The 22,288-nt window shown below is 41.6% G+C and overlaps 1 protein-coding gene and 1 pseudogene across 5 annotated transcripts in view; both read right to left on the bottom strand.

Annotated features, from left to right (window-relative positions):
* The window catches only part of LOC106945933 (NACHT, LRR and PYD domains-containing protein 3-like), an 18,810-nt pseudogene extending 5,536 nt beyond the window's left edge, over positions 1-13,274 (bottom strand).
* Positions 13,275-15,229: 1,955 nt separating this feature from the next.
* ddr2l (discoidin domain receptor family, member 2, like) overlaps positions 15,230-22,288 on the bottom strand; it is a 28,012-nt gene continuing 20,953 nt past the window's right edge. For 3 of the 5 annotated variants that reach the window (XM_015029945.1, XM_015029943.1, XM_015029944.1), the window contains exons 13-20: positions 21,439-21,555; positions 20,775-20,849; positions 19,230-19,474; positions 18,891-19,018; positions 18,287-18,484; positions 17,720-17,954; positions 17,501-17,650; positions 15,230-16,886 (exon numbers count right to left, since the gene is read on the bottom strand). In XM_015029945.1, coding sequence (XP_014885431.1) covers positions 16,752-16,886; positions 17,501-17,650; positions 17,720-17,954; positions 18,287-18,484; positions 18,891-19,018; positions 19,230-19,474; positions 20,775-20,849; positions 21,439-21,555 — 1,283 coding nt within the window. In that variant the 3' untranslated portion in view covers positions 15,230-16,751. The remainder of the gene's footprint in view (positions 16,887-17,500; positions 17,651-17,719; positions 17,955-18,286; positions 18,485-18,890; positions 19,019-19,229; positions 19,475-20,774; positions 20,850-21,438; positions 21,556-22,288) is intronic. The other 2 variants (XM_015029942.1, XM_015029946.1) reach the window with 2 other exon arrangements.

The raw sequence follows: 22,288 nt of genomic DNA, 5'->3' as shown, positions 1-22,288 counted from the left end.
ACCATTGACTCATTATAAGCCTCTACAGACCTGAATGAGGGAAGTCAACCTTTTGTCTGGGGTGTTTTAGCAGGGATGCCCTCCTGATCTGTACCGTCAATGAGGCCCGTTGAGGGGGGCCAATATGCTGAAGTGGCCCTCGGTGAAACTGAGTTTGACACCCCTGCTTCAAAGCATCAACCTCTGATCTGCATTAACTTCAAAATAACTGATAAGTTTCATAACATGACAAAAATCTAAATCTTATTGGTTTTGATCAACATGATTCTATTGATCAGAACAAATCAAAGGAAAATCTAAATTATTTGTTTTTGCTGTAAATTTATTCAGTGAAAACATATCTCCCATTACAAAACATGTCAGAAGGAAAATGGAAACATTTACTGTAAGCGTAGTGATAGAAAAAATAATCCTGGAATAATCCTGGAATAATTCTGGAATAATTCCTGCTTCCACCATTAAAGGAGTGAAAGAGGAAGAAGTTGAATCTTTTAGACGAGTTTCAAAAAGAACCAGACTGAATCGATGAATCTGAAGAGAGACAGACATGAAGAGACTGAACTGTCTGTTCAACAGTGACAGAGATTCTCTGACAGGAGGAAACTCTTCAGACTCAACTGAGCAAAGACACTAGAAGAACTGAACCTCCAGACCCCAAATCCAGGAAACAGAGGTTCAGTGAACGTGGTGTTGAAGGTGTAGAGGAGGATCAGTGATCCAGAGGAGACGTCATAGAAAGACAGAATGCCAGCAGGACAGTCCACATACACGGCTGTCCTCCTCTGTCTCTCTCTGTTAGAGACAGAGGAGGCGATTGGTGTTTCTCTGTTGTTGTGCCAAACAGAGTAACCATTAAAATCAGAGCAGCTCAGACTCCAGGACTGATCATTCAGTCCAAACCTGCAGTTTCTTCTGTCTGCTCTTCTCCAGAATTCCCTGTAACTCACAGAAATCTCAACTCTTCCTCTCCACTCGACCTCCCAGTAACAGCGACCAGTCAGACCAGTTCCACACAGCAGCTGAGGAAGATCAAACCTGTCTGGATGGTCAGGATACGACTGAAGCTCCTCCACCCACGTCACCTTCCTGTTGTCTTCAGACACTTTGAGCTCTCTGCTCACTGTGTTTGAGTCGATGGTGAGTTGACAGGAATCTGATGGAGAACAAACACAATCCAGCTGCAGTTATTGATCAGTTATTGACACTGATGATGACTCCTGACTGAGTGATGAAGATGGTTGAGTGTGAGCTGCTTTGTTGTCATGAATCAGGTGAAAACACACTTACACTTCCTCAGACCTGGTGTCAACCATCGGCCTCCAGCAGGCTCCACCCTGAAAGGAGGAGGGGGTCAGACCATCAGCCTCTTTCAGCAGCAAACATGGACATTACATGTCTCTCACTGTCCTCCACTGAGACAGGGACAGTCCAACACTTGGACACGTCCACTTGTTGTACCACCTCTGGTATAAAACAACCACAAAGAGCTTTTCCTGTCCTCCAGCCTGGCTGGTGAATTTTGGTTCAAACTTCTGTCAGATGCAGAGAAACTCAACTTCTTCCTGTCTCACTTCAAAATAAGAGTCCCAACATGAATACAAGATGCCAAGTTCAGAACAGACATATTTCTATCTGCTTCTCATAACCAAAGTTACAACATGAAGTGAAGACAGAGAAAAAGCAGAACCTAGAAAACTGACTGCATGAAGACAAACTGTGTTGTTCCAACACATTTTTCAAAGCTTTAAGTGTGTTGGGTCTGATATTTTACTGAATTATAACATCAGTATCAGTTCTGATGATGTTCCAGAGTTTTAAACATGAAGTCTGCAGACACAAAGGAGATGGGGGAACATTTTACAGCAGGCATTTTAAATAAGGTTACTAACCTAATTACAAGCTCATACATGAACTTTGAAACATTAGAATACAATAATCATCAGTAACATCATGAAAATTCAGCCAGAGCTTCACTCAGAGGAGAGGCTGCTGTTTCTGACTGAAGAACAGAGACGTTCCTCCTCTTCCTCCTCCATCAGACCGTCTCTGCTCCTCCATCAGTTCCTCCATACCTGAGAGCTTCCAGTCTCCACTTTGGATCCTTCAGTCCAGCCGACAGCAGCTTCACTGCTGAGTCTCCTGGATGGTTGTAGCTCAGGTCCAACTTCTTTAGATGGGAGGGGTTAAAGGTCAGAGCTGAGGCCAGAGAAGCACAGCCTTCCTCTGAGACCAGACAGCCTGACAAGCTGCAGACACGATTCATCACATGATGAGAAACAGGAGAAAACTGAGGGAGAACACAAGTTCTGATCTGGTCATTTTCTGAAAGTAAAAAGCTCCATACACTGATTATTACTTGTTAAACTATTTTTGTTGGTAATAAAAAGAAGCATTTGACACATTTAGAATGGATTACCTAAATAATGTGGGTGTGTGGCTTGTCTGTTAAGTGTGGTGACAAGTTAGATAAATATCAGTCAGTAAAATGTGAAATGGAGGCAAACAGTCAGTAGCTACACTAACTATGCAAAATATATATATGTATATATTTAAACATACACTCACGCACACACACACACACACACACACACACACACACACACACACACACACACACACACACACACACACACACACACACACACAAGAACATTCAAAGGGAATAAAAGTCAGAAAAGAAAAGTTGACTAAACTATTATTGAATGAACTCTTCTATCATCTTTGATTGCAGGTAATGGACAGATATCTGCTTTGAACAGGATGGAGATCGTCGTACCTGAGAGTCTCCAGGTTGCAGTTTGGACTCTCCAGTCCAGCAGAGAGAAGCTTCACTCCTGAATCCTGCAGGTTGTTGTTACTCAGGTCCAGTTCTCTGAGGCTGGAGGACTGGGAGCTGAGAGCTGAGGACAGAGCTGCACAGTTTCTCTCTGACAGGTTGCAGCCACTCAGCCTGAGGAGACAGGGAGGAAATATTTTACTAAGCAACCAATAAAAATATATAATTATTCATGTTCAGTCACCAATGTTCTCCTTGGAATTATCAGTGGAACCGTCTTATTTTATGTGTCTTTGTGAATCAATATGTAACTCATCACCAGCAGATTTATAAGTGTAAAAACTATGTGAAGTAACAATGTATAAAAGAGCGCACCAGAGAAGAGGAGAGGTCATGCTAACATATAACACAAATTATATATTAGTGAGTGAAAAGTAATCTGATAGGAGTGTAAGTTCACCAGGTGAAAGCCTGGAGATGAGGGCTATGGCCCAGAGGCCTCCAGGCTGCAGACACAGGCTTATTTTACTGCCATAAGTTGAGAGCAGACATTTTCAGTTTGAAAGAGGATTTTTATTTCCTTGTTCTCAAAACTTGTAATATTTGTGGTTATATTTTGGGTTTGAAAGCAGAATTTCATGCCTGAACTCAAAATGTCTCTTTAGTTCATCATTATTTTGCCTCAAAGAGCCTCACTACTGGCTTTCTTTGACACTTTCATTTTCAGCAGTACAGCTGTAGGTCACAGCCCGGTTTGGGTATAAATCACAGACCTCACTCCCTCCTCCGCCCGCCGGATGGCAGTGGAGCCAGAATCTGAAGTAGCCAGGGTTGCCATGGCGACTGGCAATAGTTGATATCTTTTCTCAGCTGCACAAATGTGTGATTTATTTGCCATGTGGACACAGAGTGAAATGGGTCTGTTCTGCTCTGACTGTTGGTGAAGGTTTGGTGTTGAACAGATGACCATCAGACCGGCTGCAGGGCTGAGGAAGCAGGAGAAGCTAATGGCGGCTGCAGAGCGCCGTCACTATATAAGTTTCCAATAACACAGAATAAGAGTCGCTAAATTTATTATTCGTTATTGTTTTGAAAAAGTAGAAGTCACTAGCAGTCTGAAAATAGCGACAAAGTGGATAAGTTGACAGCAGTGCTCCTTTCGTCCTGATCCCTCTCCTCTCGTGGATCCGCCACATTCGCTGTAATGTTTCCAAATTTGCGATGGGTGGAGTTTAGCTTTCAGAGGTTAGTTACACTTTAAAGAGTCACGGCCTTTTCAAAAGAATGGCTGTTGATTTTTATCAGTTTATGGGTTTTCTATTAATGTCTACCTAGACAGACAGATGTTCCTATCTATACATCGATATAGAATAGATCCGTCTATCTGTCCTATTTGTGTGTTCTCCACAGATACATAGCCACACAGGCACACCCACTAGAAGAAAACAAACGCCCCTTCGAGGAGGCTCCCACTGAACAGGAAGGATAGTTTTAGGTCCAATAGGGTCACAGTGGAGAGTGGATGACTTAACAAGTCCCAGAGGAACTATGGTACTGCTGTTGGCTTTAATCTCATTGATGGAATCAAGCAATGAAGCTGAGATCAAGAATAAAACAGTGGCTTGTATTCAAAGGTCAACACAAGAAAAGTTGACTAAACTATTATTGAATGAACTCTTCTATCATCTTTGATTGCAGGTAATGGACAGATATCTGCTTTGAACAGGATGGAGATCGTCGTACCTGAGAGTCTCCAGGTTGCAGTTTGGACTCTCCAGTCCAGCAGAGAGAAGCTTCACTCCTGAATCCTGCAGGTTGTTGTTACTCAGGTCCAGTTCTCTGAGGCTGGAGGACTGGGAGCTGAGAGCTGAGGACAGAGCTGCACAGTTTCTCTCTGACAGGTTGCAGCCACTCAGCCTGAGGAGACAGGGAGGAAATATTTTACTAAGCAACCAATAAAAATATATAATTATTCATGTTCAGTCACCAATGTTCTCCTTGGAATTATCAGTGGAACCGTCTTATTTTATGTGTCTTTGTGTTTTTTGTTGTTGTGTAATGACAAGATTCAATATTTACATCATTATCCTCATCATCATCATCATCATCATCATCATCATCAGATTTCTCACTACCAAAGATAAGTGCAGTAACTATGTATAAAAGAGAAAAACAGAGGTCATGCATTCCATACCATACACAGCCAAAAACACAAAAACAAATTTTCTCCTAAAGTGCAGTGCTAAATAGGGTTAAAGTGCTAGTTTTAATAAAGTGCAAAAGGTACCATTAAAGTGCTATACAAGTTACTTAAGTAAAAATGGGTCCAGGTAATGAAGACCTCTTCAATACAATGACTGACATCATTTTCCCCACGTCGGTATTTTTGATGTTTTAAGAAGATTAAACATAGATAACAATTTGCACCAAAGAAGTTTTAACTATTCATTGAATATTTTAATAATTAGCTTGCAGCCTTTTGTTTCAGGTTCTGCACAGCTGCTCCTCACTGAGAAGTGAGACGGCTGCCTGTGAGGAGAGGATAATTGTTACTCAGAGCAAAGAAGAGCTGCTGGTTCATAGGTGAAGTAAACGTTTGTGTAGAATTAGTTAAATATGGATGCTAAAGTGATGTGGTGCAGAATGACTAACCTGTTCTGTCCGTTTTGGAGGGAAGCAGAGCTGGGAAACTTATTGCTCAAGTACAGCTGCACATTTTCTGACATTATCCTACTCAGCTGCACATCCTTGGAACTGGAGTGAACCGTTTATAATTATTCCAGTTTTTTATGCTAACATTTTGTCTATGTTACCCTTAATTTGTTTTTTATGTTTTATCTTTGAGTGAATCTTTGTGGTTTGGTTGTTTGTAATTTTGCTGTTGTTGCACCAGAGTTTCCCCCGTTGTGAATTATTAAAAAAATATTGCTATTATTTGATATTTATTCATCTAACATGGTGATATATCAGTTCTCTAATTAAACAGTTATGAACTATAATTGTAGAGGAAATAAAAATGAACAACAAACCTGAAGAAAACGATAGTGGTATTTGATCCATGGCTGTATGTCTGCATAGGTCTAAAACTTACAAGTAATTAAGTTTTTTCTTTAATTTACACAACTATTCTAGTTATTTATAATTGTGTATGAAAGGTAAAAAATGTTTGTATACATACAAAGTAACATGTCTGTTTCAAATAATTCCTTCTGTGTATGTGACTTCCACATTAGCATGTCTGTGTTACTGATCTACATTTATGTGCTATAAGCTATAACATCTGATTACTTTTCCCAGGGAGCAGAAGGAGAGCAACATGGCTGACATGATGGAGAACGATGAGGAGAACCATCAGAACAACAGGATCTCCTTCAGGAGGAAGCAGCTGCCAGCAGACGGCAGAGCTCCATGGAGAGGGTTCAGGCAACAAAACAAAAATAAAAGCTGTTGTGTCTCAATGAACAAAATCCTTTTTTATACTCACTCCACATATTATTGTACATATTGTAGTTTGTATCAAGGTCCTAATACAATCCTCACAAAATGTGAGGAGCTTTAGCCATAGTAAAAATAACATGATATCATATAAATATTAACAATGTAGATTACCAATGAAAGTATCCAAAACTGGATACATTATTCAGCAAACCAAACATTTTGACATTATTTCATGGTTGCTATTAAAAAGAACCCAAAATACAAATCATGCTTGTTCATTTATACTTTGTTCATCATTCTATCCACTCACTGTTTATCTGTCTTCCTGCAGAATCTTCAATGTAAGAAAGTGAGAATGTGTCCAAAACCTGTAGCCTTATTTAGTGATAAATAAGACTGAGTTTAAACTTTTAAGCCCCCGATCAACTCTTAGTGACCAAACTGTGAAAACATGGAAGGTTCGATTAAAACTAGAACCAGTCAGATTAGAAGGAATAAAGTTTTATTTGTTCTCAGTTTAACTTGGACATCATATAATTGGAACCATATTTAAATGTATTGTACCTGAGAGTCTCCAGGTTGCAGTTTGGACTCTCCAGTCCAGCAGAGAGAAGCTTCACTCCTGAGTCCTGCAGGTTGTTGTTACTCAGGTCCAGTTCTCTGAGACTGGAGGACTGGGAGCTGAGAGCTGAGGACAGAGCTGCACAGTTTCTCTCTGACAGGTTACAGCCACTCAGCCTGAGGAGACGGGGAGGAAAATCTGTGATTGAACAATCTAAAATTATGTTTATAGCTTTCAGTCACCAATGTTCTTGGAATGATTAGTGGAGCGGTCTTATTTCACAGGCCTTTGTGTTTCTTTTTGTTGTGAACTCGTTCATTATAAATAAACTTAAACAAGAATCAATATCTTTCTCATCATTAGCAGATTTCTCTCTATCAGTGATAACTGCTGTAACAGTCTGTGTCCTTACAGAGCTTTGTTGGAGGCTTTAACCACTGGCAGCAGCCTCAGAAGAGCCTCCTCTGAAGCAGAGTATTTCTTCAGGTCAAACACATCCAGATCTTCTCCTGATGACACCAAGATGAAACCCAGAGCTGACCAATGAGCAGGAGACAGTTTATCTGAGGAGAGACTTCCTGAACTCAGAAACTGTTGGATCTCCTTTACTAGAGAACGATCATCCAGTTCATTCAGACAGTGGAACAGATTGATGCTTTTCTCTGCAGACTCATTCTCACTGATCTTCTTCTTGATGCACTGAACTGTTTCCTGATTTATCTGTGAGCTACTTCCTGTCTGTTTCACCAGACCTTGTAGGAGTCTCTGATTGGTCTGCAGTGAAAGTCCCAGGAGGAAACGGAGGAACAAGTCCAGGTGTCCATTTGGGCTCTGTAAGGCCTGGTCAACAGCTCTCTGATGGAGAGACTTTAGTTTAGGCTTATTAAACAATGAAGAAAATTTATATGTCTGTGTTTCTTCCATCAGGTTGACTCCAGAGTTGATGAACTTCAGATGAACATGAAGAGCAGCCAGAAACTCCTGAACACTCAGATGGACGAAGCAGAACACCTTGTCCTGGTACAGCCCTCTCTCCTCTCTAAAGATCTGTGTGAACACTCCTGAGTACACTGAGGCTGCTCTGATATCGATGCCACACTCTGTCAGGTCTGATTCATAGAAGATCAGGTTTCCTTTCTGCAGCTGATCAAAAGCCAGTTTTCCCAGAGACTTGATCATCTTCTTGCTTTTTCGACTCCAATGTGAATCTGTTTCAGCTCCTCCATCATACTTGACCTTCTTCACTTTGGTCTGAACCACCAGGAAGTGGATGTACATGTCAGTCAGGGTTCTGGGCAGCTCTTCTCCCTCTCTGGTCTCCATCACATCCTCCAGAACTGTAGCAGTGATCCAGCAGAAGACTGGGATGTGGCACATGATGTGGAGGCTTCGTGACGTCTTCATGTGGGAGATGATCCTGCTGGCCTGCTGCTCATCTCTGAATATTTTCCTGAAGTACTCCTCCTTCTGGGGGTCATTGAACCCTCTGACCTCTGTCACCATGCCAACACACTGAGGAGGGATCTTATTGGCTGCTGCAGGTCGCGTGGTTATCCAGAGGAGAGAAGAGGGAAGCAGTTTCCCCCTGATGAGGTTTGTCAGCAGAACATCCACTGAGCTGGACTCTGTAGCCTCAGTCAGGATCTCCTTGTTGTGGAAGTCCAGAGGAAGACTGCTATCATCCAGGCCATCAAAGATGAACAGAACCTGGAAGTGTTCAAAGCTGCAGATTTCTTTGGCTTCAGTAAAGAAGTGATGAATCAGTCCCACCAAACTGAACTTTTTCTCTCTCAGCACATTCAGCTCTCTGAAGGTGAATGGAAATATGAAGTGGATGTTCTGGTGGGCTTTGTCTTCAGCCCAGTCCAGAGTGAACTTCTGTGTTAAGACTGTTTTCCCAATGCCAGCCACTCCCTTTGTCATCACTGTTCTGATTGGTTGATCTCTTCCAGGTGGGACTTTAAAGATGTCTTCTTGTCTGATTGTTGTTTCTGGTCTGTGTGGTTTCCTGGATGCTGTTTCAATCTGTCTGACCTCATGTTCATCATTGACCTCTCCAGTCCCTCCCTCTGTGATGTAGAGCTCTGTGTAGATCTGGTTCAGAAGGGTTGGACTTCCTGCGTTAGCGATTCCCTCAAACACAGACTGGAACTTCTTCTTCAGACCAGATTTAAGTTTATTCTGACAAACTGCAGCAAGCTGTTCTAAAACAACACAAAATGTAAAATCAGAAAACAAAATAATCTTGTAACGATGATGTGAATAAGTGTGATTCCATTTCTTCAGACATCAGTAAATGTGTCATTTCTCCATCAGGTCAAATCTTTGTAGAAATCCTCTTACTGCTCTGCAGACGGTCAGCCAGCTCCTCCTGCTTCATCCTCCTCAGGAAGTTCAGTGTGATCTTCATCACTGCCTCTTTGCTGCTCCTCCTCTGCTCTTCATCCTCACCTTCCAACACCTCATCATCCTCTCTCTGACTCTCTGAGCTTTCTGGATCATCTGGACTCAGAACCTTCTGGATCTTCTTCAGCTCGTTCTTCACAAAAGTGACAATGTTTTCCTCCAGCAGCTGGAACAGAATAATAGATGAAGGAAACATCAGACTGAAATCATGGAGCCAAACATCAGATCCATGTTGGACAGACTGACAGTCTTGTGGTTTACAAATTGCAGCTTAGAGATAACTGAACAGTCCAACCAAAAAAGGGCCAACCAGGAACTGGGTCTGTAAAGAAGCCAGTGGCTAGAAAACCTTTACACAGAACAAGTCCTTGTTTTTAATCATGTAATATTATTTACTGTACTTTCCTCTATTAATTTTTAAAGCAGTAGTTGTACACACACAGACCATAAATATGGAGTCCAGCTGTGTTTGATGCTGCTGGGTAGATGGACCAATGGGGACCTCTGAGCTCTGCTGGTGCAATCTGAGGAGGAACAAGAACAATTAGGATGGGAGAAAATATTCATCCAGCAGAATTCACAAATAAAATCACCAAGGGACTCATGCATACAGTATTTTAAGTGAAAGTTTCACTTTACAGTTTGCCACAGGGACAAATTTTTAAAAAGCAGAACACAAAAAAATTCTGATGCGCACATGCATGTGGCTGTTCATCTTTCCTTCATATATGCCAATTTGTAAGAAATAGACATCTGTCCTGGGCCAGATGACCTGGACACCTGGACTCCAGTTGTCACAGTACACGGTGTAACACCGATGGCTCGGTCTCCAATACTGGATCCTGTTCAGCACAGATGCAAGAGCAATGCTCCAGTGAGCCTATCTTGGCTCTTAGCCAGTTGTCATCAGGGGCCAGAAGATCTTGGTGTTCGCTAAAATTACAAATGTACATGTACAACATTGTTCAGCTGTGCCAAATGCATCCATCAGGCACCATTATCAATGGGTGTCATCATGATGTTTATATGCTCACAGCTGTCACAGAACGCTTCAAACCTGGTCACAATAGATATGTTAATCTGTGGTAAAATAAGCAAACAAACAAATCAACAAACAAAACAGTTTATTGTCTCACCTTAGTGATCACTGGGGAGAGGATTGGAATGTTGTGCTGCCTGGTTTAGGATGGAGGCTGCAGCATAGACCTTTTTTGTTTATTTGAAAGGTCTTGATGTATAGTTATGGTTCACCAGTGGAAGCATATATCACACAGAGTTTTTGAATGTTTATGATAAAGTTGATTTATGGTTAAATTTCAATATATGACAAAGGATCTTAGGGAATCATGAAACAGTATGGCTTAAATTCCTCACCACTTGTGTCACCATTTCCTCCTGTTTCCAAACAGGTGTACATAGTTCACACTGGTCAGAGTTGGAATGAGACACATCTTCACGCCAAGTTTGTGTTTTATAAATCAAAACCTTTGATGTCGCAGAATCCAGGATGCCTCCAACAGCTACCATTCTACCCATTTTACCTGTGCTTTTAGAAAACATCCAACTGCTTGACATATGAACATAGAAATGTGAGAAAAGAGCTGAGCTCACATAAATCACACATTAAAATAAAAACAGGTCAACAGGTTTTTCCATATTTGTAAATGTTTCAGATCCAGCTCACCTCCTTGATGGTGGAGATCCAGGAGATTTAAAGTTGGTATAAAGACCCTTTGACCTGTTACTCATGAAGGACACACAGCTGGGTCCTGGTTCTTGTTCATCAAGAAATCTGACAGGAAAAAAAGCTATTTCAACATTATTCCATCCATATTTTCTAGGATGAGTCATATTGAAAACTTTTGTCATTCAGATCCAGAAAATGTGTTAGAAGTTGGTGAGTTTTCCAGATGTCTCCTGCTGGAACCCAGAGCTTCATCACCTCGTCTGTTTGGGCCTCATACAGTGTGAACGCTGTGTGAAACGGGCTGTGGACACTTAGAGATGGTGACCTCACCTCTGACCTTTGCTCCGGCTCCCATCTTCCCCACACAGAGTGGTTTTAGAGGGAGGGACTCCCTCCTCTCTGTCCTCACACTGATCCATGCTGCTGAATTCACTTCAGCTCACACACACTTTCTACCTGCAGAGGAAACACACATCATTCATCAGCTCTGATCATCCTTTACATCATTAGAGCTGGAAAAAGACCAGCTGCTCCTCCTCTGATTGGCTCTTCTCTGCTTCATGTCAGTGTCAGGTGAATGCACTGATATGCATTCACCTGCATTGAGAAGGCAGAGGAAGCTGCATCAGCTGCTGCACTTCTATCAGTCCACTAGATGGAGACATGGAGCAACATTTACATTCATATACTCTGACTCTCCAGCTGTCAACGGGGGAGAGGCGGGTCACCCAGGAGGGTCGCCAGTCCATCAGGGCAACACAGAGGCACACAGGACAAACAACCATGCACACATGGCTAAGGAGAACTTTATACAGAACAATTAACCTGACAGTCATGTTTTTGGACTGGGGAGGAAGCTGGAGTACCTGGAGAGAACCCACCATGCACAGGGAGAACAGTCCATGCAGAGAGATCCGGGCCGGGAATCGAACCCAGGACCTTCTTGTGACAGTGCTACCAACTGCGTAACTTGATTATTATGAAATTCAAACAATATACTTTATGTATTTGAAATAAATGCACTTGTCATTATTAATTTAATATAACTATACTTTAATAATACCAAATACATAAAAGGATTATGCAATTAAAATAAACAGGCTTTATTACACTGATGAATATGAATCATGTAAAGTTTATTTGATAGGTTTGCATTAAAATGATCTAAAAAAGGTAAATGGAAATTTGTCATGTAATGAAATTACATAAAATTTAAAAGTTATGGTTAAATATTTCTGTGAGTGTGAGGCGCCCCTGCGGACGGCGTTACATTTATGTCCACAAACCCACAAAACCAAACACGGTTCCAGGATGAGGAATCTGTCACAAAAAATGGCCACAGCCCCCATATCCAAGTTCTTTAATATGTGGCTTAAATTAAAGATGTGTAAATGCTGGTGTTTATGTAAACTATCCTCTCTGGATGTAAATATATAAACGTTTGGGTTTCTGTCAGTTCCATTAAGATGCAATAGAGGACTAAGAAAATGTATCTTTTAAAACGACCAATAATTTCATTTGACCGAACTGCTGCTGTAGGAGCCATGGTTCAAAACTGAACAAACTTTGACTCCTGTGCTTTTTTAAAATATTTCATTAGATGATTGCTTTGAATGTCGCCACGTTGCCATGGCAACCGACAGACAGCCCCAGAGATAGAAAGAATAAAGATTACGTTCAAGTGTATTAACAGTTAACATAAAGAAAAAACACTTCCCTCACAAAAAGTAGTTAAAACACCAAAACAGAGCATTCGGTCCGTTACAGGTTTATGTTATTAGCTCATTTAAACGCCTGATAATCTGATAATCTGTCATAAAGTGGATGTTTGGGTCGTTAACGGAACCGAAACACACACGGGAAAGTTGGTCAAAGTTAAGCTACAGTAACTAATCTACTGCCCACTTTTATAAAATGTAAACTTTTTACTGACCTGTGAAATGTGATTCTCTTGGATCTTGTTACTGCTGTAGCGCTGATAAACTGAAACGTTTTGCGTCTCTTTCCAGATTCTTTGGTTATTTTCCCGACCACTGATGAATCAGTTAGTCATGTGATATTCACTCCACTAACACAGAGAGGACCTGCCACTCACGTTTTATACATTCATTTTAAACAGCAGTCGTCCACTGACTGTTACTGCTTTGTACGCAGTGCGCAGCCGCTTCCGAGCTACTGTCCGCAAATAGATGCAGGTACATAACGGAACAAGGGTAGGAAATATTGGTGGGGACTGTCCCCTTCAGGACAAACTGGTGGGGACATGTCCACACCTTAGAGTCCAAACACATGATGAAGGACATCTGGACACGGCAGACTGAGGCCAAGCAGAACCACAGCCGAACCGGACTCTGTGTGTCCAATGATCAGGTAAATTGAAATTGAAAGTAAATGTTGCATAACTGATGGCGCCGCAGTTTTTTCTTCTTCTTCTTTTGTGTTTTATTGGAGGATGGCAACCAACTTAAGGTGCATTTACCGCCATCTACCGGACTGGAGTGTGGTCATCAAAGATATTCAGAGGGGATCTAATAATACACACTTCAATGGAGTGTATGCATATTCACACACATACTCATGACCTCATATAGGTATGTGTATGCACATGTATATACACATATATGCACTTGATTACATAACCTAGTAGTTTTTAAAGATGTAATTAATTCATTTCTAGTAGATTTTGATACATTCCCTAAATGATTTATTGTGGAAAATCATTCTAATAAAACATGTTCCACTGATTTCATCTGATTACAATAATTACAAGTCCCAGTTTCATGTTTCCCTATTTGAAAAAGAGAAATATTAAGTCGTGATATTATTGCGTCTTCTTTCTGGCTTCCATTCTTACATCTATTACCCTTCAGTCTTTTGAACATTATATAAATGTCTGCCAGTATCATGACTACCCCACTGTTCCTGCCACATGTTCAGGATTTTGTTTTGAACAATAGATTTCCCCTCATGAATACTGAAGTTAATTATGTCCAGTTTCAGGGCCTGTTTAGCTAATATATCTACTTTATTTCCTTCTATACCTACATGTGCTGGAATCCAGACAAATCGAGTGATAAGTGATACATAATTAATAATAAAGCCAACCTTCAAGATTTGCCAGTTTCTATACTTAATAATGCAGCTTGTCTATCTGATGCATTTATACATTTATTTAATTCCCTAATATCAGCAACTATTACAAAGCTGATATAATATCAGCTAATTCAACTGCTGAATAATCTGTTGTTCTCCTTTTAATCATGACTTTATGGTGTGGGATGTTCACAGCTGCCCAGTTCTGCCACTTTGTTCATCACAGATTCTGTTCCTTCCTTTAAAGAGGAACCAAAGAAATGCAGCGTGACTGATCAGAAGCTTCTTCTGTTATAGTTTATTGATGATGCTTTATCAACAGGAAGGTGTGTGTGTGTGTGTGTGTGTGTGTGTGTGTGTGTGTGTGTGTGTGTGTGTGTGTGTGTGTGTGTGTGTGTGTGTGTGTGTGTGTGTGTGTGTGTGAGGCCTTGAACATTAAAACAGAAAAGGCCGGTCAGTCCCTGTGGGAAACCTGAAACATTGCTGATTGGATGATTCTACCTTCGTCCGTTCTTCATCGACCAGAACGTTTCTCACCTCATCTGAAAACCTAGAAAACATTTAAACAGTTTGAGCTTCTTTAAGATGAGTTTGAATCTTTTCAGGTAAAAATCCAGCAGTGAAAACGGACGTGAAGAAGAGAGGAAGTTGTCATCATCTCATGGAGGCACCGACACAATTATTGATCAAAACCATTAGAAATGAAACTACAAGTTTAGTTATAAAATGAGAGCTTTAATATAGACTTCTTAATGTTGTAACTTTATCAGACATTTAACAGGATTCAGCTTCTGCCTCACATGAAGGGGGGAAACTCTCCATCAGCTTCCAGGTGATCTGCTGCTTCAAACAGGAGAATCAGTCTCTTCAGATCAGAGCCGATCCGTCTCCATCAAACACAGCGATAATCCTCTAAAGGTTTGGATCAAACAAACGTTTCATCACTGATGTGTTCAATGACAGTGGAGAATTTACAGCTCATAAAGAAACAGCCTCAGTTCTACGGCTTCATGGTGTTTAGGAAAGTTTCAACATGATTCCTGAGGCGATCAGGACGGATCTGAGCTCCAGATCAGGTCCACAGCCGCTCTGCAGAACCCAGAACACAGATTGGACTCTACCTTTGGACTTCCTGTTTGCATCAAACATTTGCTTTCATCTCCAAAGTACAAGCTTCATATTTTTCATCATTTCAGAAAGTGAAACTCATCATATTCATTACACAGAGAGTGAAATGTTCCAGATTTTATTTCTTGTAGTTTTGATGGTTCACAGAGATAAAAACCCAACATTCAGCGTCTCAGGAAACCAGAATGTTACATCAGATCATTAAAAATGATATTTTAAGCAGAAATATCAGGGTTATAGATCTCAGTCTGGGCTCCAGTGTTGATGCAGCAGCATGAAGATCCACCTGAGGTTCTGCTGAGGTTCTGGAGGTCCAGGTTCCTGTAAAACGTTCAGGTCATCTTCCTCAAAACCAAACTCCACAGATTGTCTATGGGGTTAAAGGTCAGGCCAGTTTGCTGTTGTTACCATGGTGACTGAACTATTGGTACCAGCAGATGACCCGAGTTTATCACCGACTGTGGAAACGTCATTCTGGTTCTCTTCACTCTTCCTCCAGATTCTGGGACCTTGATTTCCAAATGAAATGAAAACTTTCAGTTCTGGTTCTCCTCAGTCCAGTTCTGGTTCTGGTTCTGGTTCTGAGCCCAGGTGAGGCTCGTTGTCTCTGTGACTTCATCCTTAGTCCACCATGTGAAGCTCTCTCAGACTCTTGAATGGATTGTACTCAACAATCCTCTCCAGGTTTTGGTTATTCCTGTTGCTTTTGCGCCTTTTCCTACCTCACTTTTTTCTTCCACCCAACTTTCCATGAGTCTGCATGGACACCACTCTGAGAACAACCAGCTAGAAATGACCTTTTTCACAATCTGAAAGGGCTTTTAGCAAATTGTCTTTAACTTTTTGGTTATGTTTCCTTGTAAGCACTTTATGCAGCTTGAATTATTGGAAACATACTAATAATAAATAAATATGAAACTCGACACAAGTTTCCAATATTTAACTTAGAATGTTAAAAATGTTGGGGTTTTATTTTCTCCAAGTCAAAATTAGAAGAACTAAAGGTCTGAAATGTTTCACTGCATAATAAATCGACATCATGAGTTTCATTTTCTGCAAAGAGGAACAAAAACATTTTTCACAATCTAGGAATTTTCTGAGCTGTTCTTGTGTTTGTACATAGAAACGGGAAGTTTAATGAGATTTAGACACTTTAGTTTTGGGAGGCTGAACTTGGACTCGACTCTCTTCTGTGTAAACGACCAAACAAATGTCAAAATATGAAAATAACAATAAAACTTAACAACAAAAAGTCTACGCTACACTTTGACTTTAGCTCCAGTGTGGGTTATTATCTACGAACATGAATAACTGAGACACAGACACAGTGCTTTACAACAACCAGAACCACGCAGACAGAAACACCAGAGGCTGACAGCCGTTGGGTTCTGGGCTCCAAGGGAACCAAAGATGGGAAGGAAATCAGGTTTCAGGCAACATCTGGCACAAGAACAAACGATAAAAGTTCATCTGGTTCCTAAAGGGACTGATGAGGTTCAGACAGACTGACGGGTTCTTCTCCCTCCTCTCAGATCGGACCTCAGCCAGCAGAGTAGTTCTGGTCCATCATGTTCATGTCTGTCACCATACAGGAGTCCCAGCAGCCCCGGGGCCCTGAGCCGGAGCGGGGCCCCTGCAGGGCCCAGCGGGGCCCCAGCGGCTCACTGGTTGACGTGAGGCCTCAGGGCTTGGTAAAGTCCCTCAAACGTGGGTCGGTCCGTGATGTTGCGGCTCCAGCAGCGCATCATCAGCTCGAACAGAGACGGCGGGCAGAGAGGAGGGGCGTACAGGAAGATCTGGAGATCAGGAGAACGGCACTCAGTCACCATGGCAACAAAACATCAGGCTCTGATGAAATCAGTCAGACTTGGTTCTGTTGGACCAAACAATTAATCAGCTTAAGATTAATTGTTGATTAATATTTCCTTATCTTTTATTTTTCTAATCCTAGATCACAGTTTTATTATAGTTTGTAAATATGTCTAAGATTAATAATGTATGATAATCCTAATCTTCTGTTTATTCAGTCAGTATTTCATACAGCTGACACAAAACAACATTAAAGTTCATGTTTTTTTTTATCTAGCATATTATGAAAAATGCAGCCCTTCATGTTAAGATGGTCAGCATTCTTAATACAAGAGAAAACTCAAGATTTTAAGAACATTAATTGTTCTTAATCAAATTAATCAATTAATTGTTAGTCAGTCAAAATCAAGTTTAGATTAACTCATTAACTGATAACTTTCATGCTGGTTGAAGTAGAAACAAACCTATAAAACACACCAATCACAATAAAAGTTCAGAATAACAGCAGCAAAATGACAGCAGCTCCCCCTTGTGGTCAAACTTCTTCTTACACCCTGAACAGACCAGAACTCCCAGCCTGATTCTGATGGACCCGTCTCACCTGTCGGCCCTGGTTCCGGAAGAACTCGCCCGAGTTCTCGATGACCTGTTCGTCGGACAGCAGGCTGTACGGCTGCTCCTTACACAGAGTGAAGATTTCCCACAGCGTCACTCCGAACGCCCACACGTCGCTCGCCGTGGTGAACTTCCCCTGCAGGAGGCAGCAGGATGTTTAATCGGCTCATTTGATCTGACGGCCTGTTGGGTTTCACCTCCTCACCAGCAGGATGCTCTCCCAGGCCATCCAGCGGATGGGCAGCACGGCCCGGCCCTGGATCCGGTAGTAGTCGCTGCTGTACAGGTTCCTGCTCATCCCGAAGTCGGCGATCTTGATGGTGAGGCGGCGATCCAGCAGGCAGTTCCTGGTGGCCAGATCGCGATGGACGAAGTTCAGAGACGCCAGGTACTTCATCCCAGAGGAGATCTGGACGGCCATGTGGAGGAGGTCCGACAGGCTGCAGGGGGAGGAGGAGGCGGAGTCAGAAGGGAGGGAGTGGAGCCAGATGGGGAGGAGGCGGAGTCAGAAGGGGAGAAGGTGGAGACAGATGGAGAGAAGGTGGAGACAGATGGGGAGAAGGTGGAGACAGATGGAGAGAAGGTGGAGCCAGAAACGAGGTGGTGGAGACAGATGGGGAGCAGGCGGAGTCAGAAGGGAGGAGGTGGAGTCAGATGAGAGGAGGCGGAGTCAGAAGTGCTTCAGAACCGCTAAAGGTTTGGGCTCCTTTTGCATGAATTTTGAAGCAGATTTTATGACATCATCACATATTGTTTTTACGCGGCGTTGCACCTGACAGAGGGAATGTTGTTGGCGTGCGTCAGCGTGCTCTCGATCTCACGCTGACACAGGAACATGTTCAGGTCTCCGTTCTCCATGTACTCCGTCACCATGCACAGCGGGTCGGACGACACACACACACACAGCAGCCGGATGATGTTCGGGTCGTCCAGCCGGGACATGATCTTGATTTCCTTCAGGAAGTCGTTCCTGGAGGACAGATAGAGGACAGAGGACAGACAGTGGACAAGCAGAGACGTCTTCAGTAAACGTTGGACCCTCAGACACAAACTAAAGTCTCCATCTGGATCCAGCTGAACCCAGAAGCTGCAGTACCAATTAGAAAAATCCCAATCAATGAGATTATTACTGAAAAGTTTCAGGAAAACTCATAAATTATACAGATGTATTTTATTACAGATTATTGGTAATATTGATGATCTATGGGTCTCAGTGGATCAGAACATTAAATCACATCAATAAAAAAGAAAAGATCAGTTTCTGAGAACTGATCTTTTCTTTGTTCCCAGTTCTGGTCTGGGCTCCTTTTGCATGAATTTCTGCATCAGTGCAGGGTCAGGGTTTGACCTCTGACCCTGTCCGTCTCTCTGCATACCTGGCCTGGCTCGTGGCGTCGGCCCTCAGCTGCTTCACCGCCACCAGAACCGAGTGTCCGTCTCTGTCGGGGAGGGGCGAGCCTTCCCCAAGGAATTCTGGGAGTCCCTCAGCCTCACAGAGGTGGACCTGCAGAGAGGAAGAGAGTTTCTGATTCTCTTTCATTTTCTGGGTATTTATGATGTAAAATATGTTATGCAAAAAAACTTGACTGATTAATAGACAGATAAATCATAGCCCATGTATGTTGTTCTGCATGTTAGCTGTAATTTTTTACAATTAACATGTTGACTAATATACACTGAAAAGAAATGAATCTAAAACCAGGTCAGTGTTGTACCTCTCCAAACTGCCCCTCTCCCAGCTTCTCCCTGAAGATGAGCTGGTGTCGTGGGAACTCTGCGGCGGAGATGTCCTTCCTGGTGAGGGAGTCGACGGTCAGGGCGGGGACGGCGTACATGTTGCTACCGGTGACGCCCTGCAGCCGGACGATGTCCGTCTCGGCGTAGTGCGGCGCGTTGTTGTTGAAGGACTGGTGAGGCGTGCACTGGGTGACGTCCGGCTCGGCGTAGCCGCCGCCGCACGCTGTCAGACACACATCATCATCATCATCATCATCATCATCATCACCATCATCATCATCATCACCATCATCATCACAACCAGCAGCAGCTCAGACTTCATGTTTCAGCTCGATTTAAAGACGGAGGAATGAAATAAGGAAGGATGAGTTACAATATGATCTTAACAAGAAGAATTTACTTCAGCATTAAAATATCCAGGAATTAGTAAAATTAGAGATTAGGTAGAAAAAATAGATTAAACATGCAACACAATGAACTTTGCAGGAATATAACGCAATAAAGAAATAATGTGACGGTAGTGATAAAAAGGTGGCAGAACCACTAAATCTATCCTGATCAAATGTCATGTAGTTACAGAGTAATAACCAGTAATTACAGCTTAGTTAAAAAGACAATATGAACACATTAAAGCTATGAAGCATTTTGATCAAATAAATGACTGAGAGGCTACAGAGTATTTAACATATTAGCAAACAGTTTAGTACCAAATTAATGAGTAATTTTAACTTAGAGATAAGATTGTAAAAGAGGAGTAAAAGGTCCATAACAATAAACACAATTTATTATTATTATTATTATTATTATTATTACTAATTTAAGCTCTCTGTTGTTTTGATAGGTCAGTTATTAAATTATTGTAAAGGTCTAATAATTATGTGACACCATATGATGGTGAGCCAACTTGACCGTTTTAGATAAATGATATTTTTTAACATGCGTAATGAAAAATACTTACACCAAATGAAATAGCAACTTGAAATTTGTTGGAAAAAAAAGGATAAATGTAGTAAACATGTAATTATGGCTCAATTATAGATAATATTTCTATTTTTTACAAAGTAATATTACGTAAAGACCAAAATAGAATCTAATACTTCGATAATAGGATGGTAATGGGGGAGAGCGAAATAATTATTAATGTAAAAACCAGTTAATCACATTTCAGTTAATATATTAAGACAGAGGTTGCAGTATTATTATTATACAAATATCTAATTAAGGTGTTGAGTAATTAAAGTAAAGTCTAATAATTATTCTGTTGTAATAAGATAATAAATGGTTAATCTAATGTACAAAATACTTTTTTATTAAAGTAGTTTTATCTGTACTAGTGAAGATGGTTCCACTGACTAATATTTTACAGATTACCCAAAAATACTTTTTATATTTTCTGTCCTTTTGTTTTCAGTTGTTTAACTTTGAGTTGATTTTTAGATTTCACTGTGCAGAGCGTTAAAACTCTGAACTCTCGCTCTTCCACCTGATAAACGTCTCAAGTCGTCACACCTTTCATCTCTTACCACCAAGCCATCCTGACGTCTGGCGACAGGAAGTCAGCAGCAGCAGGTCATAGAGAGGGTTACCGAGGAAGAGCGCTGGAGGAAGAGGAGACACGGAAAGAGGCAGAGAGCTGCAGGAGGACGACAGGAGAATGAGCATGCAGGAAGATCCAGATGAGAAGAAGAAACAGAACCGACAGAGTCTGAGAAAAGTGAAGGAGGTGATCCAAATGTTCCCCTGCTGGGTGGGTGAGGTGCTTCTAATGGCCACCAGGGGGCAAAGTGGAGCAGAAACACTGATTTACAGAAACCCTTCATATCTGGCAGCTAAAAGTCTAAAATTAGAAATGATCAAAAAATAAACCAGAGATTATAAGTTAAAATCAAAGTAATTGAAAAGTGAACAGAAGCATAATCTGTCCTCTCTGTGTCTCTGGAGAATAAATATTAAAGGGACATTACCCAAAGTTTTACTGCTATCAACAGTAAATTCAAACCTTTATTTGAAAACAAATAAATGAGTCTAATTAGAAGCTCATGATGTTTCCAAAAACCAGGAAAACATCAGAGGACAGAGAAATCCCATCAACATCCAGCTGGGATCCAGTTACAGCAGACAGAAAGGTTCTGGTTCTGCTAAATGGAGCGGATTCATTTTGGGTCGATAAAAGTGAGTCTGGTGTACCTGAAGCCTCGGCGCTCTGCGACAGCTCCGGCAGCTTGTTCCTCAGGACGGCCGGGTTCTGGTACTGAGGGTCCAGCAGGAAGACCCTCTCATAGTGGGGGTCGGTGTTGGTGGGGCCTGGAGGCAAACGTACAACGTGAGCAAATAAAGTCTGACATCAACGCTGAAGTTTTGTTAATTCTTCAAGTAGTGAAACGTTCATATTCATGCTCTTATTTTGAAGTGGGTGAACACTGCTTACACAGCAGGTCTGTTTCCTCTCCTCAGGTTCTCTACCTGAGCTACGGTGCAACAAATGACGTTTATTCCAAACCCAGATTGACTCGTTCTACAAAATCCACTGATGCTCTTTCTGACTGAAGCTCTGCTGAGGTCAGCTGGTCAAAATCAGCAGCAGAGTTAGAAAAACTCAACAACAATCAGACTGAAACCAGGAGTTCTGTTCCTGAGAATCACTTCCTGAGGCGCAATAACAAATCTGAACTGTTGAGGGTGATGTAATATGCTGTGACACATGTTATCAACATATTTAATTTAGCATTTGAGTGTTAGCTTCTGCTAAACACCATGTTGTTGTAGCGCTTTAGCATTAGCAGAGCTAATGTTTATGATTAGTGTTTTAAGATAATCGTAGCTAATGTTTTGGTTCGCATTGCCCATCATCTGTCTGTTCCAGTGTTTTATAAACTTTGGTGAAATCTACCAGATGTAAATCAGGGCTACGGGAACACTAAGCATTCACTAAACATTCACTAAGCATTCACTCATGTCATTAGGTCACATGTGTCAAACTCAAGGCCCGCGGGCCACATGTGGCCCGCCATGTCATTTTATGTGGCCCCCCAGCATT

Source organism: Poecilia latipinna, unplaced genomic scaffold (assembly GCF_001443285.1).
Source record: "Poecilia latipinna isolate Pla-1442-1.1 unplaced genomic scaffold, P_latipinna-1.0 Scaffold168, whole genome shotgun sequence".
Taxonomy (NCBI): domain Eukaryota; kingdom Metazoa; phylum Chordata; class Actinopteri; order Cyprinodontiformes; family Poeciliidae; genus Poecilia; species Poecilia latipinna.
This window is presented reverse-complemented; position numbering and strand designations above follow the sequence as displayed.